The sequence below is a fragment of the Pseudopodoces humilis genome, chromosome 2 (assembly GCF_049639895.1).
Source record: "Pseudopodoces humilis isolate 2021_Gansu_Grassland_sample_001 chromosome 2, ASM4963989v1, whole genome shotgun sequence".
In the NCBI taxonomy this organism is placed as follows: Eukaryota; Metazoa; Chordata; class Aves; order Passeriformes; family Paridae; genus Pseudopodoces; species Pseudopodoces humilis.
In genome coordinates, this window is record NC_142201.1 from 87,231,827 (window position 1) to 87,259,661 (window position 27,835).

The 27,835-nt window shown below is 42.5% G+C and overlaps 1 protein-coding gene across 2 annotated transcripts in view; it reads left to right on the forward strand.

Annotated features, from left to right (window-relative positions):
* Positions 1-3,973: 3,973 nt before the first annotated feature.
* The window catches only part of CLCN1 (chloride voltage-gated channel 1), a 57,044-nt gene continuing 33,182 nt past the window's right edge, over positions 3,974-27,835 (forward strand). The window contains exon 1 of one of the 2 annotated variants that reach the window (XM_088050943.1): positions 3,974-4,058. In XM_088050943.1, the coding sequence (XP_087907069.1) occupies positions 4,008-4,058 (51 nt within the window). In that variant the 5' untranslated portion in view covers positions 3,974-4,007. Of the gene's footprint in view, positions 4,059-23,804; positions 24,146-27,835 lie in introns of those variants that run through there. The other variant, XM_005524005.3, reaches the window with a different exon arrangement.

Sequence of the window (27,835 nt, forward strand, 5' to 3'; positions counted from 1 at the left end):
CATAAAGCCCAAGACTTGTAACTGGGAGCAGCTGTACAACACAGAACTTTCTGTTCCACCTTCACAAGTAAGCCATGATCTTACTGCTGGGCAGGGAAGCTGAGATCAAAGTAATGCACCTGGGAGAAACTCAATTAGTGTGAAATAAGGTAGAAGCTCTGTTCTTGTAAGCTCTAAAAATAATCCCCAGACTCCACATCCACTAGAGGTTGCAATTTACCCTGTTTCATCCATGACACCTTGAAGAGTTATCTCTTTTTAGTGAAAGAGTACATTGGTTTATTAAAAATACTGAATTCTAATATGGGAAATCTAGTACTGATTTTAGCATTGGAATTACCAGCATATACCTGTGCAGAAAGTGATTCTAGTAGGCCAGAAGATGAAGTAAACAAGATGTTTGTATTAGCTGAGTTCTGAGATACTAGCATAATTTAGGGAATTACTTTTAATAGCTGGGATAGCAGGGCAGTGTTAACAGGTTCACATTTTGTCTGGAAACCAGAAGGATAGGGTCAAGGATTTTATTTGAGATGGGGAGTAAAAACAGTGAGCCCAGTGTAGAACAATGTATTTTAAAAATCTTGAGTTGCATGAGAATAACATTTATTAACAGAACAGTTCAGTAAATAAATACAATTTTAATTCTAAACTGATTTTGTTTCCCTATTTGTGATTACTAATAGATAGCCAAAGGATTTGATTTTGTAAAAGTAGTTACTGGTCCCCTCAAAAATTAGGAGGTACAGAATGGTATTGAAAGAGAGCATATGCTTCCAAAACATTAAAAGGTTTGGCTAAACATCTATAAAACATCTTACAAAATTTATGCCAAGCTGAGACTTCTAACATGCACTGTACCTGTTATACTGTTGTATAATTTGTTCTTACCCCTCAGGGTATGAGAATTCTTCACTATATCACAACAGTAAATTATTAAGTTAGGAGAAGGAAATGCAAGAAGATACTGTTATGTAAGGAAATGCAAGAAGATACTGTTATGTAAGAGATTCTGTCATCGGCATATGCATACAGAGAACAGTTTCTTTAAAAGGAAGGGAATGAAATGGAAATCTCCAGAGAAGTTACAATCAACTTGTCACAGGATCAGCAGCCTTGGTGAGTCTTTTACACTAGGAATGAATGCTATGTCCTACTCAGTGCCATTTGGCCTGCTGTTGCTGACTTTGCCACTTCTCATTGAAATCTTTTCTGTTGAAGTTTGATATTCTTTTGTTTCCATTCATCTGCATTTGATATTTGTTTATGGGAACTGCTATGTATAACTTGGTCTTCAGACCATATTTTTGCACAAACTGTTTTGCCTGCATGCACAAATTCTGAAGATGACATCTGTGTAATTTACTACATCTTTCAAAGAGCTCGGAGTTGCACTCAGATTTCTCTGACTTAGAAAAGTAGATGGAACTGCTGTGGTTTAGGCTGATTTTTTTTTTAAATTTTAATTTTCCTTTTGGCTCTCCTAAAAGTTTTTATTTGCAGCTGCAAAAAATAGGAGCAACAGTAATGCCTGCCATAGAAACCATGCTTTGACAAAGGTGAATTTCACATTGTATTGATAAAATACTTGGATTTGGATTTGGATTTGGATTTGTTAGGTACAGGTGGTAAAGAAAAACACAAACTTAACAGCTGTTGGTATTCAGTCACTTGTAAAAGATGAAAGGAAAAGGACGCACTGAGCATAGGCTTGAATTTACTAAATAGATTCACACAAAAATAAACACTTAAGGAAGTCTATAAACTGCCACTTACTGTTGCAAGTCTGGTTTGGTTATTCCTCCTGCCCAGCCTGGAAACCCTGGGCTCCATGCCTTAGCAGCTGCACCCAGGACAGGTGCTAGTCCCATCCTAGAGGCTGGGCAGGAGCAGACACTCCTCCACTCCTGTTTTTAAGACCAGGATGCCAACACCCCTGGTGTGACCAGTTCCTAGCACCAAGTCCCCTCACACAGGTCTGAGCTCATTGAGTTGGTCCAGAGAGCTATGGCTGCTCCAGCTACTGTTGCTGAGACCACACTTGCTTCAGCTCTTGTCCCAGCACCCCAATCTGACTGCAGTCACTGGGCCAAATTCACTCATGCCACTCTCACCAGCTGCTGGCACCTCAAACTCACAGCACTCATGTACATGGGATAATGACATTTCATGGAGAGATAGTTAAGAATGCATGTAATATGAAGACAGACACTGACCAGCCTTGCTCTTCATGAAAGCTGTCCTTTTCCATCTATTCCCCTCATTATTCCTCCACTGCCATCTTCCTTCACAGTCCTAGTTCAAATCCTTATGTTCCTCATTTCCTCCTTTGTAATAGTTACAAACTCGAAGCCAACCCTCTCCAAAGCTGTGAATGTACCTTCTTAATGGCCTGTCAAATAGGGACTCTAGACATTTGCTCCTTTGCATGATCTCTGCTCCTCATTGTTTCTGGGTTCTGGGTATTTTTATTTCTGGCTTCCCATTTTCTGCATTGAAAAGCTCCTTGACTGGATAACTTTAATAAAGGTGACACTTTCACCTTTCACGTGCTCTTACATAACTCATATTTATTTTGTGGGAGAAACAGCTTAGGAAGTGATGATGTTGCTCATTTTTCTTTCTCCCTCAATGAAAAGCTTTACAGATAGCAGATGATAGGAAAAAAAAAGAAGAAAAAAATAAAGCAGTTTTCTATGAAAAGAACTGTGGCCTATATTATCTGCTCCATTCCCCACAAACTTCTGTGCTTGCTGCTGCCTCAGGGTACAGCAGACAGTAGCTGTGACTCAGCTGAGGACATAGCTGTTGCCACAGCTGCTCAGTGCTCTGTTTCTCAAGGCAGTAACTCACAGCAGCAACCTGATTTTGTCCTTTGTACACTGTTATCTCCTCCTTGCTTTTCTTGTGGCAAAGGCCCAGGACACACAGAATGACAAGGGGCAGGTCCTGTCTACTTGGCACCCCTAAGATGTTCCAGGATCTTTAACAGCCCACAAACCTTTCCTGACTCCTGTTGAGCTGCTTTAATTGGTTTTATGTATAAGAAATTTGAATTTGAAACTGAATTTGAAATTTGAACGGAAACCCAGGAGGCTCTGTCTGAACATCAGGAAACACTTCCATACCATGAGGGTGCCTGAGAACTGGAGGAAGTTGCCCAGAGGCTGCAATCTCCATGCTTGGAGGTACTCAAAAGCCATCTGAATATGGTCCTGAGCAACTGGCTCTAGAAGGACCTGGCTGAGCAGGGAAATTGGGCCAGATGTCTTCCAGAGCTCCCTTCCAACAACAGCCATTCTGTGATTCTGGGTATAAAAGATACTGAGTGCTAGTTATGCCAGGGGATGAAGGTTCACAAAGGTATGAAGAATGCAAGGACAGCTGTTCATTTGTGGTGAGGCAACCAGCAATAATGGGTGTGCTTGAAGAAAAATTGTTAAATGTGAGGACAGCATAATAGTAATTCATTTGAGGAATAGTCTTCCAAGGCCTGCTAGAGAACTTCCCCTCTCAGATGCTGATGCTTCACAAAATTGTCCCTGAAACAGGCTGTGGGAATAATCCTCTTCAAGCTACAGGAGGGTGCTCTTGTCTCTAATTCTGGTAATTTGTCATTTCCATCCTTTTCTTCCTTAGTTTCTCTCTGCCATCAGTACCCGTTCTTTCTGTGGTTCCCCACCCTTTCCAAATGGAGTGAAGAGTGACACTGCCTGAGAGAGGAGGAGGAAACGTTACCTCCTGTTAATTTACTGAGCTGTCCCATTGCCAGCCCAGCAGAGAGAGATTAAAGCAGGGAAGCAGACAGAACAGGAGGGGGCAGGGAGTCTCTGGTTACACTCTCCCTCTGTGTCTTTCCCTCACCAGTAACCTTCTCTCTCAGGGTGCTCTGAGGGATTTTAGCTGAAGCCTTGTGCCTGTTTCACTCCATGATTTTGCTGGGGAGGGCAGACAGGAAGACATTGCCCTGAATAACCCCTGCTCCACAGGACATTGTCTCTGGGGATATGACTGGGGATGCCTCTCCAACGAAAGCGTTCCGATACCAAGAAACTCTGGTGAGTAGGATACCTGCAGCAGCACAGAATGTTTCCTACATGAGAGCTGGCTTCCCTCCTCTGCTTAAGGGGCTGAATGCTTTATTTGCCTACAAATATCCTTCCCTGTTTGCATTAGACAAACTCCGTGAGACCTCTGCCCGAGCAAATGCTCCAATAGTGGCTTCCTTCAAGAGAGAACATGGCCATGTTCTTGAATTCCTAATCCCCATGGGTGAAAAATTTACATCACCAGGCAGGTTAAAAAATGCTGGCATGAATCAGAGCTGAGTCTGCAGAGCTACACAGAAATGCAACTGCAGGTTGTGAATGGGTTTCTCTTTCCAAGACAACAACAGATAAGGCACTGAAACCATTCCCTGTCCTTTGTTACAGCTCCCACAGGAAGTGGTTAGGATTCTGCCATAGTGGTGGCTACAGGTGCTGTGAGAACGTGGAGCATGTTGCTCTATGGCATCCTTTGGGAACATCCCAGTGGGATCTTGCACTGTTTTGTTTTATAGGTATTTGGATGCAGACTCTTGAGCCTCCTTCTGCTTTAGCTACTTTAAGGAGTTCCTGCCAACTAGCAGAAATGAGATTCATTGCATGTCTGTGAGTCCTCACACTTTACTGGACAAGTGGAGGTAGCAGTTTGTCCTGTGCCTAAAAAGCCTCTTGCTTTGGTCCCTGAAGTGTGAATTAGCCTCATACAGTCCAGATTGCCTAAGGAACAGCATGAATGAAATCCCAGCCTTTAAAAATGAATAGTGGCCTGTTTGTACCTGAGCATGCAAAATTTTGGTAGCAGTGTTTAGAAAGAAGCAAGACTCTGTTGGGGCTAAGAAAAAATGAAATCTCATTTTCTTAGAGCTACTGCAAAGAAAGATGGGCTTTTTTACATGTTGCTCCCTGGCCTCTTTTGAGCACATCTGAGTAGGGTCTTGGCACTGCTTCGTTTTATAGGTCTTTGGATGCAGGCTGTTGCCACACTTTCTGGTTTCTGTTTCTAGAGCACCTGGTTTAGTAAGGAGAAGGTATGATTGTCTTTGGGAGCAGGAGGCTGAGGTGAAGAACTGGAGAGTGGCTTTCAGTCAAAAATATTCTGGTGCTGAACACTGCTCATGTGTATGAAGAGCACTTTACAGATGAATGAAAACTCCATTATCTTCAGTGTGACCATATAGCCCTTTATGACTGAAATCTTCATTTCAAATCCAGACTTACAGAATTAATATAAGTTTCTTAGTGATCCATGCAGGCACATCACAAGCACACACTCTCGACAGAGGTTTATTAAAAATGCTATTTATCATATATGAAGTATTAACATTGCCAAAGGAGCCAATCAGTACAGTGGAAGAATGAGGATGAATTTCATTTCTTGGCCTGACTATCTGCATTCAAATATAAAAAAGAAGCATCCTCAGTATCAGAATTGAGTAGCATCAACAGTAAAGCATCGAGACTGAGCCTAATATAGGACACAAATGGATTGTCATGACCTGTTTGAACTATAAACAAACAAGTAATGATTGCATGAGGTACTGAACTGTAAGGAAATACTACAAACCCAAATAAAAGCAGTGGTAAGAAAGAGAGCATGAACCAGAACAAGATGCAGTAGTGAGTATACTACTTGGATAAAATGGCTATATTTCTTCTTCAGCTATAACAAACACGTGGATTGCTACAATTTTCAGTTTTAGCTTCTTAGTGTAGAACTAGACTAGTCAGAGAAAATAGACTAATAAGAGTTTTCTTGAATGCTTGTGGGAAGACACAGCTAGCATCAGATTTCTTGAGTTCAAAGAGCATGATTTGTATAACTTGAGCTACGGCAAATCTTTGACAAAATATTTGTCCATTACTAAATAGCTATTTATGAGAGAAAGAAATACAATGTATTGCATTATATTAATTTATTCATAAATTTAACCTGAATATTTGCCACTGAGAGCTCTTCTAGGCTTCTGGGCAGAACAGGATTGTGTAATAAATTTTATCTGTTTGATTCCTTGAGTACCTGCATAGGTAAACACCAAATGACTAGTTCTTTGTTGAATTCAAGTCATCCCCATCCCTGATAAGCTTTATGATAAGGTGGCAGCCATGCTATGACCCATTTCATTAGAGATGACTCAAAAGTTAGGAATTCTTCGAGAATGACCATATATACTTATGTCCTTAGGGATCACAGGCAGAGTAGCAGCTAGTTACTGGAGCAGGTATTTGCTAGCTCTAATCCAGGAATTAGTGCTAAGAAGGCACTGAATCACTAATCTCAACTGAAGATAAATTATTTCTCAAAACAAGCAAAATTAAGAACATTTATAAGGATAATGCAGCAAGTGAAAAAAGGACTGTAATTCTGGATGTTGTTGCCTCAAGTGTTGTTGCCAGACGCTCTCAGGACTTGAGAATCTTAGCAATTTACACCTTAAAATGCTATCTTTAGGAGCAGGCTCCTCTCAAGTATCAGCACTACATCTGTTCACTCCATGTACCCAGTCATGTTAGTTCCTTCTTGTTTAGTGAGCGAACAGAAGCAGAGAGCACTTCTGAACTAATGCTGCACACATCAGTTTTCAGACATAAAGCCACCACTGCTCTCTGGGCATGCTGGTTGGTCACAAAAGACATACAGTAGGTCATTGCTTGGTTCCAAAGACTGTAGGAATGGCTGCTATTTCCTTCTGATTCAGAAAACCTATTGCAGTGTCACAATCCGTGGGCAAAGTCACTTAAGAAGCCTGTGTATCTTGAGATGAAAAGCTGCTGGTTAGCCTTCAAGGTCACAAACCATCTACATGAGACTGCTGATGTGTCAACTGGCCATTTCTTGTCCTTAAGTCCCTTCTATGACTGAAGTATCTGTGTGTGTTTATATACTGTGGCCACTTTATTAATTTTTTCTGCTCCTGGCTCTTCTTTTTTTCTTTCTTTTTTTTTTCCTTTTTTGCCATTTGCAATAATCTCTTTTAGCTATTTGTTTCCCAGGTGTTCATTGCCTGTTTGTCACTTGCTCTTTTACCCTTCCCTTGTTACCCTCACATACCTTCTTCTCACTCTTGTGTTCTGCTGCATCTCCTCGATTTGTTTCTCTGCTGCTCTTGCTCTCAGTATATGAGGCCAAGTGTTAGGTTTCACAGCTGTGTTTTTCTCTGTGCCTTCCTCACATCACTGCCATTGGATTCTGTTCTAAAAATATCCCATGTGACCCTTTCCCTGTGCTGTCCCAAGGCAGAGAGGGGATTCTCCCCAGCTCCCCTCTCCTCTTTTTATTTTTGAAAGTGTTGTCAATCATACAGAAAGGAATGTTAAAAGGCAGAAGAGACCTGGGGAACTGAGGTCATGAGAAAGATCACTTGTGCAGATTTGTATGGCCAATTCCAAAGCTGGAGAGGACAAAAGATGCAGATGAACATGGGGCCAAGTTGTTCATGGCAAGATGTAGGCTTCTGACAATGACAATGGAAAAAATAAAAAGGAATTATTTCTTCAGTCCATCTCTGCATGGGAGAGATGTTCACGGCTACCCTATGTGTTTAAGAGACGGGGATAGGAATTTTTGCTATATTTTGCTGTGATCTTAAGCTCTGCTGTTAGAGCTAGCAGCTTCTCGAGGAAATTTTCTCATTGCCAGTTTGTATTGCTAGCATGCCTGGTCTCCATCGTTCTATTAATAATTGACATTTGCCTGCCAGTATTTTGGTTTTGTCACCATCAAAGCAAAAAACCAAGAATCACAGAAGGATCTAGAATGGAAGAGAACATTGGCAGTATCCAGCCCCCTGCTTGGTTATGAATTTCCCTTGTTCCAAGTCATGGCTGCTGCCTCTTGCATCTTCCTCGTGCCTCTCTGAGGAGAGCCTGGTGCTGTCTTGTCTATACCCTCCCTCTGGGTGTATTTGTGTTTGCTGTTGGCAAATCAGTCTCTTCTCTGGGGTGAATAATCCCTGCTCCTTCAGCTTCTCCAGTCAACCATCCAGGCCGGACTTCCTGAGGTGACACCCACAGCTGCACACCCATTCTGTATATTCCTGACTTAAAGACCTTTCCCATGGAGAAAGTCTGGTTTTACAGCAGCACGTGCAACAGAAATGACACCAAAGGCTTTGCCTTGCCTGGCTGTTGCCCACGTTGTCCTTGTATTGAGCTATGGGAGCAGTTACAACCCCGCAAGAGCAGGCTGCCTGCAGACACCATACCCTGGATACCATCATCCCATCATCTGCTACTTGCAGAAAAGTATTTTTTTTGATCCATTTCCCACATCATTCAGCTATTGGGCCCTGTTGTGAAGGTGTCCATAATTACATTTCCATGAATTGTACAGGCCTCCTGCCCAAAGAAATAAATTCCAAGGGCTGGCAGCATGCCAATCAGTCTAAATGTTACCTCTGATCTTGTGTTATAAAAGGTACAAAAATTTGCTCATGTGTAAATGGCATATGGGGGTATCCCACATTTGTATGAAACCTAATAGGGTAGCTGCATGCTATAAGCTTTTTTTTTATATGGACAAAGAAAATACATTATTGCTTTGACATCTGGTGTGTGCTACTTTGGCAATACAGCAAGTTAAATTTTTTCAGGCAAGTTTGGGGTAGGGGGTATATGTGGAGAAGAACCATATACTAGTTCTTCACGAACCACAATTCCTGACATTAGAAAAAGACAACTTGTTGCTAGTATAATTCTCAACAATGGCAGTAGAGGTGCAACTGGAATACAGAGATTACTGCCCCAGCTGTACAGCAGGTGGCATACAAAGTATGGTAGATGAGAAATAATTCATCAATACATGCTCATGTACAGAAATGTATGGTAAATAAAAATCCTCAGGGTAAAGTCAACTATCTTCAGTTGTGAATCTCCACAAAAACACAGCAGAGAACCTGGACACGCAGAAGAGAAGCTGGCAGTAAACACGACATAAAAATAAGTTATTTTGTTAATGTTTACTTTAGAAAAGTAGGAGGACGTTGCTGTTGTCAGTATTGGTGGAACAGCTTCCACGTACCTGTATGATACAATGATCATTGTTAACTTGTTAATACAGAGGCAGGACAGACAAAAGTTTAATAAAGCTGGACATTAGAACCTGCTTATTTTAAATGTTCATATTTACTATGAAGTGACACAGAACTTCTTGGCAGAACCAGATTTCATTGCTGTTTCTTTGCATGGGAAGACATAATGATTTTGTATTCGTTAATCACACGATTCTCAACACAGAACAAAGAGGCAGCAGAGAGATCCTCCACATGTGACTGCAACAAACACTTTGGTCTTTGGACCTTGGTAAGGACATAGTCAAGGTTAAAGGATTTGCTCAGGTTTTTAAAACTCAGCCATTTATCTCTGCAACAAATTCCTGTCTCTTGGTGAAGAAATTGATTCTTACTTGTTCTTAAGGGAGCCAAGTGGCTGTTGGGATTGACAGTCATCCATTTCCACAACATATTTGTAAAAGGTCATGGATCAGGAATGTTTGCCTATCATCTATCAGCACTGAGAGTGGATTCCAGAAGCACAGAAAAACACAAAGCACCTTCATCTATTGCACAGTGCTATTGCGAGTGTGCCACGTACAGTTTTTCAAAGGAAGTAAAATACCTGTAGCTTTAAAAACCGACAAAATACATGCAGTATGTAGTTTTCTGTTTTGGTGCTGTGAGGAAACATTACTTTGCGCCACCCCAAGTTTGTTTCAGATGGCAGTTTGTCCAACTAGTCTTACCTGTGCATAGTCTAGCATACTCATTCTTTGATTACGTGTAAACTACTACAGTGACTATGGATGTCTATATCCTGAGACTTGGTGTTACCCGTATCTCTATTGGGACACTGAAGAGAAGAGAATTTGCCTGAAGACCAGTCACAGAGGTTGACAAAGTATTTAACTGTGAGGAGGAACAAGCTGCTTTTAGCAGGTGTAAAAAAATAACTATCTATTTTTGAGTATGTGGTCAGCCCAGGACTGACCACAGTCCTGCAAGCAGATTTCAGAATTAGATGATGCTTTCTTCAGACCATTGGAAGTGGTCATGTTCATAGTCCCTGGAAGCAACATGCTGCAGCAGCAAGAGCAGGGCACAAGCAATCCAGGAGGTTTCTGGAGTGCATTGCCAACAAGTTCATAACAAGATAATAAAAGAGACAGCAAGAGGAGGTGCTCTGCTGGACCAGAAGAGAAAGGATGGGTTAGGGATGTGAATATCCAGGACAGCTTCTGGATTTGAGGAGGGAGAAGGGCTGTAAATAAGGTCTCAATCCTTGAGTTCAGGAGAGAAGTCTTTGACTCTTCAGTGATCTTCTTGGAAGAATCACATGGGAAATGGCCCTGCAGGGAAGAGGGGTCCAAGAGAGCTGTTTTTTTTTACAGGGATCATCTCCTCCAAGCTCAGGAATGATCCATCCTTATGAGCAGGCAATCAAGCAAAGGCAGCAGGAGGCCTGCATGAATTAGGAAGGAGGTCCTGACTAAACTCTGGCAGGTGACCTGGTAGGAATCTAGGGACACCAGCCACGTGTTAAAGGATGAGGTTAAGAAAACCAAAACTCATCTGGAGTTGAATCTGGTGAGGGACATGAAGGACAACAAGAAAGGCTTCTACAGGTGTCTCAGCAGCAAAATTAAGGCAATGGAAAACGTGGGCCCTCTTCTAGAGAATCAAGGCAAATTGATTCTAAAGAAGATAATGAAGAACAAGGACCCTCGTTGGAAGAGAATGAAGTCAGAGAACATTTAAACAAACTGGGCATGCACAAATCCATGGAACCTGATGGGATGCACCCACCAGCGTGAGGGAATTGGTCAATCTCCTTGCAAGGCCACTTTCTATTTAATCTTTCAAAGGTCACAGGGATTCAGAGTGGTAACTGAGGACAGGAAGAAAACAAATGCCACTCCTATCTTCAAAAGGAGTAAGAAGTCCAGCAAACCACAGGCTGACCCACTTCAACTCAATCCCCATAAAGGTGGTAGAGCAACTCAATTTGGGAACCATTTCCAGACCCATGAAGGACAGAAAGATGATTGGGAGTGGCCAGTATGGAACTGTGAAGGGAAAATCACACTTAACCAGCACAGTTCAGTGATCAGATGAGACAGCTCAGAGAACAGATGAAGGAAGAGCAGTGGATTATGTTTATCTTTACTTTAGCAATGCTTTTGTCTCCCACCATATCCTCACAGTAAGCTGATTAAGTACAGGCTGGACAAGTGGACCTCGGAGTGGATTGAAAACTGGCTGAACTGCAGGGCGCCAAAGGTTATGATCAGCAGCACCTCCTTCTGTTTAGCTGCGATGAGGCTAAACCTGGACTCGTGTCCAGGTCTGGGCTCCCCAGCTCATAAAACCTGTGAAGCTACTGGAGAGGGTTCTGCAAAAGGCCACAAAGATGATGAAAGGACAGGAGCATCTCACATCTGAGGAAAGGTTGAAATAACTGGGATTGTTATTTCAATCATGATTGTTATTTCAGCAAAGGCTCAGGGGAGGTCTTATTATCTGATGGAAAACTGAAGATGGTGGAGCCATTCTCTTCTCAGTAGAGCCCAGTCACAGGACAAGATGGAATGGGCACAAATTGAAACACAGGAATTTCTGTCTGAACATAAAGAAAGAGGCTTTTGCATCACTGAGCACTGCCACAGGTTTACCCCGAGCGATTGTTGCATCCTCAGAGACATCCAAAAGCTGTCCAGACACAGCCCAAGGCAACCTTCTCCTGCTGACACTGCTTGAACATGGTATTGGACAAGACAGCAGGTGTCCCATCCAAAGCTCAAATATTCTGTAATTCAGTAATTAACTAAAGTACTCAGAGGAACAGCAGTGCAAATTACCTACTAGTCTACAAGATTATTGTCTCCTAAATATGGCACAGAATGTATTTTTAATTCCTTGTCTGTAATGAACTCTCTTATCTACCCTTTTTTTTAAATGACTCACACAAACCTGTCATTTCCTTCTATTACAGAAAAGCAAATTAAAACTCTTTCCCTGCATCTAAATTCCAAGGAGTTGTGACTTCAATAGAAGACCTTACCTCCTGAGATACAGCCAAATTAACTTTCTCAGTTAATTTTCTTCATACTGCTCAATATTTTCCAGACCTCATTGTCCTTTCCAGCCTGGGAGGTTCCAGTCCACTTAAGTGTTCCTCACATGGCAGCTATTCCATAATTTGACCATCCTCGGAAACCTCTCCCAGTTCTACTATATTTTTTTTGAGACTAGGGGAAACAGAAAGCAAACATCACTCAGACGTACTTGCACATTGTATTTAATTAGGTATTATTTTCCTACTTCTTAACCACAGTTCTAGATAAATGCTAAAGAGGTCATTATGATCATTCTGTGTAACCCCAAGATCTCATTCTTACATATCAAGAGCTTACACAGTTGAACAGTTCCTGTGTATGCAAAGATAGAATGTCTGTTTCTCCTTAATCACTTCAGATTTATTGTGACTTTTCATCTGTAATTTTATTGCTCAATCATCCTGTTAAATCCTGTACAATTCTTCAGTCAGACAGTTTTTATTCCTCTGAATAACTTACTAGCAGCCTCTGAGTCCTTATCCAGACCAGAGAGGTATTTGATATTAATTCTGCTTGGCATCAAGTTTGTTATCAACCGCAGGGGACATGGTACTGAGGGCAGGCTGCTTTTAGTTCCAATTCCATATAGAAACAGGGCATGTTGGAAACCTCATTTCAATTTGTTTGAAGTCCATAATGCTCCAGGCTCAAAGGGCAAAGGAGCTGCAGGTTCACCTAAGCTTTCCAGGAATGGTAAAGGCAAAAGCAGGATTAAACGCATGGCAGCTGTGCAACAGGGTAGTGACAGAACAAACAGGATGGTGTAGGCACTTTATTCCAGACATGGAAATCATGGAAATTTTACTTGTGGGAAGATGAAGCAAGGGCTAAGCAAAGTTCTCTTGCCTACACGTGTTCTAGTGCTGCATGTGAGCATGTACATGGTGGCTGACATGATCTATTGATGGCCACAAGAACAGCTTTGTTCTTAAATGCTGCTTCCCTGACCTGCGGTGAACTCACCCAGAGCACGACTCTGAGAAATTAATTGCATGAAGACGTGAGTGTTTTCCATCAGTTTACCTTTCACAGTGCTCAGGCAGACATACCAGAGCCGGTGCAAGGAAGGGAATATGACCATCCTTTCTTTATGCCACTCACTATTTTGGGACTATTTTGTAACAGTTCAGGCCAATGCTGAAAAATCTTAACTTTCTGTGTGCTCTCTCTTCTTTTACGCAGCTATATTTCAAAAGCAGTACCAACTACTCTTATGCCATGACCCCAGAAAAGTTCTTTTTTTTTTTCCTTATAACTGCCTCATACCAAAAGATAAAAGACTAGACTTGACACTTTGTCTGGAAATGTGGAACAAGGGAGACTAAGAAGGTCAGGGCCTGATGCATCACTGGCTTTTGATTAGACAGGTGCACAGTGTGACAGGCAGCCTTTTCTGTGGAGAGCTCAGGTACAGCACCCTGACTAGTAGCCCCTCAATGCAAGCCCTCAGAAAGACTCAGAATATCTACAAGAAGTAGTCCTTCCCCATGGGACTTCTCACTCCCCATTAGTTCCAGCCCTGCCATATTCTTTATGCTGCCTTTATTCTCTTTTATTATCTTTTACTGTTCCATCACTGGGGGAAACCACTTGAATGCTATGTAGCAAATAATAGTGTAATAATAGTCTGGTGGATTAACAGAATATGCTAAAATACTCTGGAACACCCTTTCCAAATCCCTTTGCAAAGATTTTTCACTCTCAGAACCTCTAGTAGTTTCCGCTTCCAACCCAACGCTTTTTTTATATGTGTAGGCTTCTCTCTTCTTCTTTCCACTTTTCCAGATCAATGTGTTTGGTTCTGTAGTACGTGGATCTTCTCTAAAGAGAATGAACAGTCATCAGCTGATGATGTTTTGCTACTGAATATGGAGGACTGACAGAACTGATTCCATAACAGTATTTCAGCTGAACCTGATATGCCACACTAAATAATTCAGCTTCTGAGCTGAAATCACTACTTCATGGTGACCACAATGAACTTGGAGTCAATAACCCTGTGGGAACCACAAGGGTCAAAACATTATGGATCAAATGGAAAACCACATAAAAACAAAGAAGCTTTTTAATCTGTTAAGATAAGTGTTCAAAAAAGTGAAACATTTCCTGAAGACATGAAGATTACTGAAAGACACCAGACTGGAATCTAAAGAGAACAGGTCCACCCAAAAAGGTCTCAGTCCTTCTTTAGTCTGCTTCAGATCCTTAACATGAGTGCTGTCCCCTGCCAGGATGCAGGTGATATGCCTATTATTTGGTTGGAGGGTGTACTAGGAATCCTTTAGTGAGTGCTGACCTCCTGCCTTCTCAGTGGTATCTGCCTCTTATTTCCAATGCAGCTCTGTAAGAAAAAGCTGGGTCCAGACCCTCCTGTGGATGGACTGTGCACTGCAGAGGAAGGCATCTTGATAAAAATGACATTTCAGAGCTGGTATCAGAACACAGATATTGAAGACATTAATGCATTCCTGAGCAGATCTGAATGCTCAGCAGCTGATTCAGGGCAATGATCATGTTCCCCAGCATACAAGACTATAGGTCAAGAGAGGACAGGACTGTAATGATCAGTGTACCAAAACTCAATATGAAATTGTATAGGCAGACTCGTCTGTTCAAGTGGTCCTACCACAGTTAGATTGGTGATGATCTCCTGCAGGAAGACTATAGACAACCCTCCTGCCCAAAGCAAGGAGAATACCCTGCCCCTACAGAGACCTCACCTCCATCCCATGGGACTTAATGATGGCATTTGGAGCAGTTTTATTTGGAGGGAGAAGGAAGGGGGTAAGGAAGCTCTTGGCTAGCAGTGGTGGTACCACTGGTATCAGCTGTGCTTTTTATCAGCAAGTTCTGTAGCCAGAACTGTGGTCCCTGTGGTAGAGGGAAGCACCACAGCAATATCCTCTGCATCCCTTTCCTCTTTGATGAAGATGAGGTTGAAAGCTGCCATGGCAAGGATCAGCTCTTCCCAGAGCAATGCATCTTCAGCAAGTGGCATAGCTTGACTGTCAGCATGATGGGTCTGAGGAGCCTGCAGACTTGTGTGAGCTCGTGGTCCTCACGGTGCCCAAAACCCAGTGGTCTGGGGATTTCTGTCCTTCTCCTCCTAAGCAGATGTCCCCAGCCCTGCCAGTGCACCTGCCAGAGAGTAACAACTCTCTTCCTAATGCAAGCAAACCCAACAGAGCAAGTGGGATTTGAAACATTTCACAAAGTTCATCTCTACTTTTTGTTTTTTGCTTACTGACTAATTCCTTTAAAGATATGCTATAGACATACTGTGGAATAGAATCTGGCTCTGATTAGACAAAAGAGAGTTGATATACACCCCAGAACAAGGACAGTGCTTGAACAAGATACCACACATACTCTTAGGCATTGTTGCTGACTCTGAACACCTAATAATGCAAGAGCCGGATTTTAAGCAATGGTCTTGAACAAACACAACATCCAAACATCCAAATACCTGTAATTTCTCATAAACAGTTTGAGTTTAGCAGCTCACAGAACTAATTTCAGCTCCCAACATAAGTGAAACTCAGAATAGTTTCCAATGTTCCAATATTCTCAGCACCTTCTTCTTCATTGGCCCACGATGTCTCTACCATTCCTGACCTTGGTCAATAGTTTCCAGCACCAGCCTACAGCCCCTTCCTGGACTCCTGTTCCAGGTTTAATATTTTTATTGGATGGCATGGACACTAAACACCAGCCCTGGGACACAATGCCATTTATGGGGAACTTGCTGCAAATTCTTCTGCTCATGTATCTTGTCCTGGGCTTAACATACTAAGCTACCTGTCTCTTTGACATCTGGAGATTGTACCCCCTCTTGGCCCTGGTGTACTTCTTGCATCGTTTCTCCCCTTGTGACAACCTAAATTGGCTCTTGCTAATAGGTGTGCAGCAGCTCTCATTTAAAAAGCTTGACTTTTCTGAGAAAAGACTTTTTGCAGCCTTCATGCTGAAGAGTGCCCCAGTTCTTCAACCTGGATGCACATGCATGATGCAGTTCTTCTTGCCTTCCCCCAGCACCTTCCTACAAGTCAAAGCAAGGGTCTGACAGAAGAGGGAGAGAGTCCAGTGAATGTCATGCTGACTCTCACTATCATCCCTGTATCAGCAGCCAGTGATAACAGCAAAGGTTATTGCTGCAGGGGAATTTCTTTGCCCTCATTTGTGATGGATTTATTATTCAGGCTGCCAAGAGAAATACGATCTTCCCTCTGTTTACCTTAGTCTTTATCTCATATTACCACCAGGGATTGTTTTATGGAAAACAGGCATGACCCCTGCTATGCTGGAGGGTTAGGTGTTTTTGTATGGGTATCTGAATTTAGATGGGAAAAAGAGGAGGAAAACAGTAAGCTTAGTCAAAACTTTGCAGGATTTACAACTGTCCTAGAAAATAAGGTATATAAAAAAAATCTTCAGTGGCAGTGGTAACACATCTGTGCTACAACCCTTCTGTTGACATCCTGTATCTCAGTTATCTGAGATGGGACAGGACAATCAGTGCTGCCAACAACTCGTACTTAGCAACCATGGTTCATGCAAGTAGTTCATAGCATTTGCTCTAACCATGTCAAGAGTCTGAAATATAAGCAAGAGCCAAGCGTTACTGAGAAAATTTTTATGGTGGATTACGGCTCTGTTGCAATCAGAAAAGACAGTTCCTTTCCTCATTTCTAGGTGTTCCTGATCCCTTCTTTACTGACATTCACATTTATCAGCATGAATGGAGAGCTGAGTTGGCTGAAAATCAATTTTTTTTCCTTGCACCAAGCTTTTTCATCACTAGGTCCAATACACAAAAAAAAATTAGGACTGTCCTTTTCAACCAATCTGCTCCTCAAGTGCCCTCAGTTAGGCAATGTGATCACTCTTATAGAGATCTATAGATCATAGAGCTTCAGCAAAATTACTTTTCAGGTATTTGAAAGTGGAACATATATCAGAAAAATGAAACAATCTTTCTTGCATACCTCTAGTCCTAGCCTTGGCCTCCTGGAGATACTCTGTTCATACTCATGGTTCCTTCTTGACCAACCCCAGCTCATGCACACCACAAACATGTCCTTGAAACTTTCCCAAATTTTTTCCCTTCACAAGCCAGTTCCTCCTCCTAAACCTTTCAACTATGGCCACACATCTTCATAGCTGGCCACATTTTACGTAAGAATCATTGTTCTCCCCTTGAAATTAGACAAATCCAATTCAAACCCAGGAGCCTGTGGCAGGCCAGCTCTGCACAGCTCATCACTGCACTTTCTTTCCACCCTCGTGGTGTCAGTCAGGCTGTGTGTCATGGCATGATTGGCAGATCTAATGGGCAATTATTCATTTCACCTGTGCAACAAGAAATCTACAGGGAGAAGGGGAAGAAAGACGCAAGCTGCAGATTCTCTGTGCTGGAATAATAACAAATTCACTAGCTTAGAGGTATCTTTAATAAGTTTTGATCATTAGAGACAAGTCTGTATTTTCTAGATGTTCCCTGGTCCTTTCTGCTAAAAAATGTCTTCAAGATGACTACATCAGAGAATGTTTGTGATGAAAAATTGCTCTCCTAGAAAATAAGAAAGCCACTGAATCTCCTTCAATCAGTTAACTGAGTGTTTGCTAGTTCTCACTGACTTTAGCTGCTTTTGGATGCACAATCCAGTTAGAAAGTTTTCTCCTTTTCAGCAGCCTAATATTACTTTTTCGTTATTACTTTTTTTCTTATTTTGGTACTAATGTACACACTGTGCCTATTTGATTTGTTCTTGGTTTATCCTAAGACAAGACATTCACTTTTCTACGCCCCCAGTAATACACCTCTTCATTTGGAAAGCCTTTTGGCAGATGAAAAGAAGAAATTATTTAATAGAAGCTACGGGGTGCTGTAGGGTAGAGAATCACCAAGGGAATTGAGGCCTGCAATTTAAGAAGGGGGCAGCTGTAAGGGAGGAGGCATCCAAGCTGTGGAGATATGGAAACAATCTCCTAGGCAATAGAGTGTAAGCATAAAATTTTAGCAGCTCAGAAGGTCATCAACTTAATTGCAACCAAGGTCACAGTGGGGGAGGGACAGTTGTGTATAGACTATATATTTATTTCCTTGCTTCCTGACTTCCATGCTTGAAGTTTTCTATTTAAAACAATCAAATAATTTTTATTCTACTAAAGGCTGTTCTGTTTTGAGTTTTGAAGCCTTATGGTCTTTACCTGAGAGCTCACCAGGACAGTCAGATTCACTTTAAAGTTCTGAATGAGTTCAGATCCATTTATAAAAGCTAATTTTGCTGTCTTCTCTTTCATTTAATTTTCTGTTTCTTCCTCTTGTTGCTGGGTTTGTTTAAGTCTCTCTGCTTGTTATTTTTGCTCTCAGTTCCAACCTGTGACCACACTGTGATGTAGGACAAGACAACCTCGAGTTAACAAGTAATTTATCTTAGATGGCATCACTGACATGGACATGATGCTCTGTGCAGACTGTCAGTCACAGTTGGGTTGTTTCTGGAACTGGGACATAACCCTGCCCCTTTAAAGCTCATTTGGTTTTTGCCAAGTCATGGCATATCATATTGTCATATCATGTCATACTGCACTGCCATCCTGCCCTATCCTGATCTGTTCAAGTTTCCTTCCAAAATCTTCTATTACAACATCTGCTTCAATGGCTGCTTCATGTCCTTGTGTTCCTGTAATTATTTATCTGATGCCAGTTTTGAGATTTCTTTCCCCCATTCTGCCTCTTTCTTCTTGAGTTATCAAAAGGTGATGATTCTCAAAATCTGCCCTGTTTCTGTCAATTCTGCTCTACTCAGTCTAGTATTAGTCAGTACATGTCCACTTGAATATCATCATATTATCTTGTTATTTCTCTATGATGAAAGCCCTTAAAATTTCTGGTCTTTTTACTTTTTGCTGTGAACTCAACCCTCCTTTCAAGTGTCCTCTGAGAGTTCTCTGTCATTGTCTCTCCATATTCAGCCTGGCTTACTATGTGCCCCTGCACAGCTTAAATTTCTATCTTTTGCTGCTGTTCAAGCCTTGGTCCATGATCTGTTTCTTTCTTTTACTATAAAAGCTGTCTTTTCTTCCAGTCTCCCTCCCTCATTCTAGCCCTTTTCACAGCATTCTTTCTCTCCCAAAGCTCTAATTGCCTCCTGTAGTTCTTTGAAGCCTCCATGGGTATCTTGTCTAATAAAATGTCCCAGTCAAGAGCTTTGTTCTCATCTAGAAGCTGTTGCCTTATCTGACACCTACTGAAGTATTTTTCCTGCCTTTTCATTCTTTTTTGCTCCATCTAAAGGTATTGCTTGAAGCAAAATATGCTTGCTGTATCTTCTTCCTGTCCAGATTCTCATTCCCTCATGCCCTTCGGTGCTTTGTCTCTTATTGCCTCCATGTTTCTCTCTTAGAGACTGTGTTAGTGTTAAGTAGTCACCTTTCTCCTCTGCCTCCTTTAAAATTCTGCTTTTCACCTTTACAGTTTCTTTTGTCCTGTAGACTATCCTTTATATTACCTTCTTTAGAGACTTGTGGACCTCTTGGGCTGGGCTTTCTCAAGCACAGAGTGTTATTTTTGCTTTGTTCTTAAACGACTGTTTCTCTATTCTGAATGCAGGGTTCTAAGCAACAATAACTCTGCCTCAGCAAATTCCAGTCCTGTCAGTCTGGGGTGGCAGAGGGCTCTACATCACCATCTGCTATAATGTCTGTGTATGCAGTGTTGTTGGCAGCTGAAAAATAGACGTGGTGTTTTGCTCCAGAGAAGGCTGCAGTCTGCTGGTGGGCCGTAAGGCTTGTGTACAGTGAGGTCATGAAGTGGTCTAGATCTTTCCGGATGAACCTGCTACAGAACAAAACCAAAACAAAAGCCCAAACAACTCTAGCATAAGCAGAAGTCTCAGAAATCACTATGATGTCTGATAATTGTGTGGGCAGGGCACAGGGAACATGAGGATTGATACTGTTGATAAATAGCACTTGGATTATTTCAGGATATAAATCTCCTGGGACCAGACCATGGGGGAAATGTGTCTTCAGTCATCCTTACCCCCCTCCCCCCCAGGTTCTCATAGCTTTCTCGATCCAGGCAGTAGGATGGGAAGACTTGGAATTGTATTTCTGCATCCTGAAAAGCATTCAGGGGAAATAAATAAACACAGAGAAAGGGAGACCTGAGAGAAAACTGAGAAGGGAGAAAAATAGAAACCTGACTGTACAAAAGATCCATCTTGGTTGACAGTTCTTCCAACTTCTATTCTTTCCTTTATTGTCACTTAATACCCTAATTTGGAGTGTAGCTGTATTTTCATCTATCACAAACCTGTCCTTCTTGAAACACACTTTGGAGTCCCACTAGGGCCTGTAATATGCAAAGGGGAGTGAAAAAAAAAGGTATATGAGCAGGTTGTGTAATTTTTCTCCTGCATGCCATGGGGAAGTCTAGAAACTTTTATGAGCCTTTTCAAGAGGCTTTGGTGTACCTGAGGAGTCAAGCCATGTGTATGGGTCATCTGTGTTTGTGGCTGGTGGAAGATGGTTTTGACACCTTCCTCTTATTTTTATGTCTTGCTCCAGCTATGTGCTAATCTCCTGTGTCTGCTGGTAACCTCTGAAGAACAGCAATTGAGTTGGTGAGTCCTGGTGGAAATGCAGAGCAAGGCCTGGGAAATAGAAAGCAAGACAGAGAGGCAATAAAGAAAATAGAGAAAGAAGAGCCGTGGCAGGAGATTACAGGAAGAGTGATGGGGAGATTTGACAGCAGTTGCTGGGCAGCAGCAGTTTGCAGAAAGGCAGATTCTTTCTTTTCTTCTCTGTATCCTGTGCTTATGTTTATATCTGTAGATCTGAAAACATAGAAAAGATGATGAGTAAAGCCGGAAATTTACTTTTCATTAGGTCAGCTGTGCCAGCTGGAAAAAATGGACAAGCTGTTGGGTCTACAAGTTCTTCTGAGAGTGTGAAATAGAAGCAGCAGACCTCAGAGCAAATACAAGTTGAGAGTAGCTGCTTTGAATTTAACTAGGGTAGTGTCGGCGAGGCTGGAGGCTGTGACAGAGATTGCTGGTACCTTGTGAAATAGCAAGGATGGTTAATAATTTCCAGAGAGCTGACAAAGCACTTTCACCTCCTAGGGGAAAGAGGGAGATGGTTGATTTATAAGCTCAGTAGCATGGTAAGATTAGTGTTCAGGACACAGGAAATATTGTGACATAAATCCAGTATCTCTACAGATTGAATATATTTTGTGATGCACTGAAATGATGCATTTCAGTTCTCAGTTGTTTCCTTGTTAGAAAATATCTGGGTACAGAGATTAGAGGCAGAGATACTGTTTGATGAGAAGTGGGAATTTGTTGAATACGAGGTCCTTAGCTACAGATGAGCTAGGTCTTTCTTATTGCACAGGTGATTTCCATGCATACAGGGATTGTTCAGGATCAGCTGCATCGTTGCAGCACTGCCATGCGCTGGCTGAGGACTGTGCTGTGGGAAGAACAGGTGAGGGCTTAGGGGGTTTGCAGGATGTCTTCCTAATGAGGATAGTAAAGGTTTCCTGTTCAAGTAGCATCTGGAGTCACTTGGTTGGCTTTGGGGTCCTTCATGCTTTTATTGGTAAGGTGAGTGAGGCTGGGGCTAGTCTGGAAGCTGAGAGGAACAGTTTTTGGAAAACACCTTTCAGGGTACAATTGTCTTGTTTTAGGCTATTATTATATCATTATTTCCTGTGGAAATTTTGTGGAACAGTATCATGCAAGACAGACAGCAGAGTTTGATAAGCTGGCAGTAGAGGGTTCATTTTTATACTGCAGCAATTTCTAATGTGCCATTCTTGTGCCTCTTGAAAAACAAGAGCTAGAAGAGTGCACTTTTCAGCTAAAGGTTCTCATTAGTTTTCTGCAGTGGCTCTGATGAGTGCTCTTCCCCAGTACATATAATAGTGACTGAAGATCCAGTGCTGTATTACAGCTTTGATGTTTGCTGGGATGTTGTGTGTTCATTTTTTAGGCTTCCTATACATGATGTACCTTATATTTTAGACAGTTTTTTTATATTTTGTACATGATATTGTATACTCTATGCATCATTTTTATATAAGCCATTATGACAATGATCTTCCAAAAGCATCTCGATAGGTTGGGAGCAATTAATGCCTTTCTGATGGTAACCCGTGAGGGTAACCAAATTATTTTCTCTGATTTCCCAGATACAGTCACTTAGAAACTCTTCTTTAAGGTGATTCATTTCAAGTTTTATCCTACCTATGGGGCTGAATCTTCCTCCAGAAAATAGTGCTTGTTTACAGTACAGTGAGTGCTGGTGAGAATGAAACAGGTGAGCCTGTAAATTTTGGGGCAGCACTGATACTGTTTTTGTAAATATTCAGCCTGATACCAGTTGTAGATTGTACACACTAACCTTATCCACACAGATATTAAGCTAATGGATATCCATTTCTTAGCAGGAACATGGCAAAGGTGATTTGTGCAAGAAATTAAGTGTGTCTTTCTCTTGGAGGCTTTCTTTCCACCTTACTCTCAAGGACAATTCAGACTAAAAAAAAAGCAAAAGGAATGTTTTACAGGAGTCTTCAAAATTAAATAATGAGACCACTGTTCTGGACCCAAAAAGGGTGTTTTAGTCTTCCCTTCACCCCATCATGCTTGCAAATCTCTTACTCACTATGAGTAGCTTGGCATGTGAGGTCTTTTTTTCTTGTATACAGTTTCTGGGATCTTGAACTCTCTGCTCCTCCTTAATTATTAGCCCTCAGAAGAAATATGGTTACAGGCAGCACACTGACAGTACTGGGAGGTGTCTCTAGGCCAAGTTGCTGTAACATGCTTCTCATTCCTGTTGCTGGATGGTAGCTCACTGGTGTTGGCTGAGCTCGTTGCTTCTCTCCCTGGCTGAGAAACAAGTGGCAGAGTGAAGAGGAGAAGCTGTTGAATGCTGTAGTCTGTGAAAAAGTGAGCATCAAGAAGAATTAAATTTCTGCATAAACCTATAATTGAGTACTCACAGAGCAGTTCGGTGACGTGCTTTGAAGTGCAAAGTATTCCCCATATGAACACCTGGGAAGGCTGAGGTTAGGCTGTAATGTTCAGCAGTTTACAGGGATGCCTGACTTCTCCGTTAGTGCTTGCTGCTGTGAACTGCGGGCTTAGAAAAATTGTCTTGGGACACCGAGTGAACACCCATCTCATTCCATTCCACCAGAGTTGCTGACATCCTTATGATTGTTGCCCAGTCTTTAGGACACCTGGTATATGGGGAGAAAATGAGGAAACCCACTGACCTTTGTTCTCATTTCAAACAGGGAGTGCGTGGGATGGGGAGCTGTGAAAGAAGAGATATCCTGGATAATAATTTCTGCTTCCTCCTGTCTGCTTTCAGTCTCTGTGCTTTGTGGGTCTGTCTGTCACACCACCTCCTCCCTTCTCCCTCTCCTTCAGGAGTTCCCCTCTTGCTCACACCTGATATTTAATCCCAGCAGAGTTATTGCCTTTTGCTGAGATCAGACACGGCACTGGGGAATCACATGGCAGAGGAAGGTTGCTCTAAATATAGTTGAACCCTTTGGGCAGGAAGGGAAGAAAGTGAGAGAGGCACAAGGAGGAGGAGGAGGAGGAGGGGCAGAGAGAAAGAGAGTGTAGGAGCAGGACATGTTGGAGTGGTCTGAGGAGAGAGAGAGAAAGGAAGGATCAGCAGAGAATGCGGAGGCCATGCTCTCTGCCAGAACACCAGGTGGTTCTAGGTAAGGCCCAGAGCAGCAACTCAGTCAGGGATGAGCGTGAGGAGCAGTATGGAGAGCTCGGAGCGCAGGACGCAGGAGCCCAGCTCGAAGCCAGCTTTGTGGGGGGGCACACCTCAGTACGACTATGTCTGCTTTGAGAAATGCACCCGTTACGGGATACCTGTGGAGGCAGGACACGAGGCCGGGGCGACCGGGGACGACCTGCGCTCCCCGGAGAACTCCCTCAGCTACCCACAGGTAGGGCTGGACAACGGGACGTTTGTGGCAGCACAGGTCTCCCTGGGACCACGCAGGCTCTGGGGCTCTCAGAAGGGCGCTGGCAGAGCAAACATCCCTGTCCATCCCCACTCCCGCCAGCTCTCCCCTTCGCTTGCTGACTCCAGGTCAGGCTTTGACATTCATGGCTGTGCTTACACCAAGGATCCTACCAGTAATTCAAGTCAGAGCTTATTGTCACCTGCCATGGGTGCAACGAGACTTGGGATGGGCAAGCTGGGATGGGGGAATTAACCAGAGTATTAATGTGTTTGTAACTGCAAAGAGAAGCTGCAGTTGCCTTCAGCTGCATAGTGATATTAAGTAAAGCACGAGTGAGTAAAACCAAAGAGAACAGTGGTGTATATAGATGGGTATCTGTCTGCACAGCTGTGTAGATGAAGTAAAGCTCTCTTGTGACTTTTCTCATAAAGCCCTCTATGGTCATAGACCCATACATGTATATTGGTATTTTTGATAACTCTCAGTGGAGCTGTTGAGAGATTTTCTAACCCTTAATCTTGACCTGACTCTTGCTCTGGTTTGTACAAGCACTGGTTCAGAAGAATGCCTGGGATATAGGTGTACTCTGGTTGTGGCTTTTTGTTCCATTATGCTCTGTATCTCCCTTACCTCTTCTTTTGGAACAGCCTCCTGCAAAGGGGAGGGTTTACAGCAGAGTCCTGGTGTCTTATTTCCTACCACTCTGTTCTGATTAAGCTGATCTAAGAGAGCTTCAGTGTAATGAAGGATCCAGTCAAATTATGAGGAAGAGAGCGTGTGAATGTGACATTCGTAAAGTGGATGCTTCTCCTTAAATGTATACAAATCCTCTTACACGATGGTGAATAATTGGAGATTGCATTGTCTTCTAAAGACTTACATGATTTAGTGATAGGAAAACAGGCATATTTGCAACCAAGAAAATCTCTTCCAGTAGATAAGCATCCCAATGAGCATAGTTACATGTCACATTGCCAAAGATCAGAGAATCGGTTCCATGGCCATATTCAGGGATTTCTCTTCTGAAACTGCCTGCAGCATCTGAGAGTTTGCATGTGTCCTGCGCTAAAGTCTTCCAAAACCACCCCACTGGTTTATTTGAGAGCAGCATCCCAGATGGACGGAGGTCTGTCAGGAGCAGTTTAGGCTTTATCTGCACTAAGGCAAGGCAGTGCTTTGGCTGCAGCAGCCACGCTGAAAGGGTGAGCACAGGGGGTGGGATGGGGAGGAGAAGTGCATGTGCCCACCTGGGGCTGAGCTCCACTGGGGTCATGCCTGCACCATGGGCTGCAAATAGGGCTGGGGAGCTGAGGTGGGTGAAGGAAACACACATTTGTGAGTGTGCCATGGACCAATAGGGAGTCCATTATTGGGGTGTGGGGAGCTGTGAGGTGCAAACCCTTTCTCCAGTAAAGCACATCCATGCACAGAAACATCGCAGTTCACACATATCCAGCAGATATGCCAGTCCCACACACCTAAAACCACAGTTTTAGTTTTTGCCTCTCCAGTAGGCACAGATGAGGCAACACCACCAGCTCTGTGCTCTTGCTCCCTGACACCAGCGTGTCTCTGTGCTCAGTTCCAGAGGTAGTCAGTGCATGTAGATAGATGATCTCGCGTACAAACAAGAAGGCCATCAAACCCGTTCCCATGCATATCTTCAGGCAGAAACATCCCCCAGGAAGCATGCATTTGTGAAGGCAATTTGCAATCTGAAAACCAGACAGTTGTTTTTATAGCTTTCTGAAAAATGTGTCCTAGAAATATTTTATATAAGCAGTCATGTACACGTGTGCATGTACATTCATCATGGGACTTTGCATGCAAACATATTCTGGCTAAGCCAGGCTTTCTGTGGATGTGTATATTTTCCTGGTGGTTCCTGCACATGCAGATAAATTATAAATATGCATGTGTACTTTGTACAAACATGCACACTTATTATCATGTAATTAGAATGAAAAACAACCAGTTGCACATGTTTTCATCCATTTCCACACAGAGTAACCATTAAGATTTCTTTCCCCACTGTCATGTGAAAAAATATTTGACAGAGATTTTGATTCTGTTGTACTCTTTTTTTGCTAGCTGTTGCCTTCTGTGATTTGGTTTGGTTTACACATGCCCCAGAAGAGTGAAATCTTGATCTTTTGCCTTGGACCTTCAGATAATTGATAGTCAAAAAATATGTAGTGGTTAATAGATAATAACGTAATAATAGTAGAATAATAATAATAATATACCTACATTTTTTTACAATTAATATAACAGATAGTAGATATATGACAGATGATGTAATATACCTTGATAGAAATATACATTATCCTACACTGTAGGGTTTGTATTGTTTTATTTCTGCATGAAAAAGCAGTTAGAGCTGGTGAAGTATTTAAAAACTGTGCTATTTGTGACTACAGAAAGGGTGCTCCTGGCAGGGAGCTCACTCAGCAATACACAGATGGCTGTAGTGGGAGGGATGTGCAATAAGAAATCAGGCAATGCAGTAATACAGAATAACAGGCTCACAGAGAGAGGTAGGTGGGAGGGCCTCTGGAGCTCTCCAGCCCAAGCCCCTACTCACAGCAGGGCTGACTCCAAAGGTAGTTCACACTGTCCAGAGCCTTTTCCAGGCAAACTCTGAACATCTGCAAGACTGAAGATTCCCCAGCCCCACTGGGCACCTGCTCCTGTGCTGAACTACCCTCAAGAGGGGCTGGATGGGGACACATGTTCCTTTGCATGGGCTTTCCTTTTCTTCAAGCTGTGCTTTTTCCCTTTTGTCCATCACTGTGCCCTTCTGAGATATCTTGCTTTGATGTTTCCCTCCAACCCCTCTCTCCCTTTAGATAGTGGCATTGCTGTTAGATTTCCCCTATGCCACCTTTTCTTCAGGAACAGCTATTATTTTGTTCCTGTCCCCTGTCCCTTACTTGTGCCTCATTGGCTCTATGTCTAAGCAGTTGACTGAGATGTTTTACTGACATTTAAATTAATGTATGTGGTGCATCTGGGGAGGTTTCACCTGTGAGGTCAGCTATGGCTTCTTTTTGGTGATGCATCAGGAAAAAAAAAATCACCTGAGGAAGATAATTTTAGGAATAGCAGGATGGCTACAAGGACTGAGAGGGAAAGGAAGTACAGGCTAAGGCTGCCTCAGTGGCTGGGAGCAGCAGATCATAAACAGGATGCACTGGCAGAGCTGGGGAAAGGGATTTCAGGACTGGAGTATTCTGTGGGGAATGTATTGTTCAGTCTGAATGGCATGAGAAACAGCCAAAGGGCTTTGGACTGTGGGAGGAGGGCAGCTTCATACAGCTGCTGACGCCTCAGAGAACAGCTCCCAGAAAAGTCTTGGGACTGTGACGTATTTTTCCCCCTGAGATTCTGTGCAGCTTTTCCTCTGTTATTCAAACAATGAAATTTCCCCAGGTTTTGGAAAGACAAAAGATCATTTGCATAGATAAATGCTTCATCTCTGAAAATAAACTTTACCTGGTTGTGCTTTCTCCCTGGATGGTTTGGTTGGGTTTTTTGGGGTTGGTTTTTTTTTTGGGTTTTTTGGGGGACTTTTTTGGGGGGGGAGAAGGCTGGTTTACATTCCTCCCATCTATCCTGAGTGGTATTTTATACCTTCAGCTGATTTTGCACCATTTTAGTGCTCTCTCT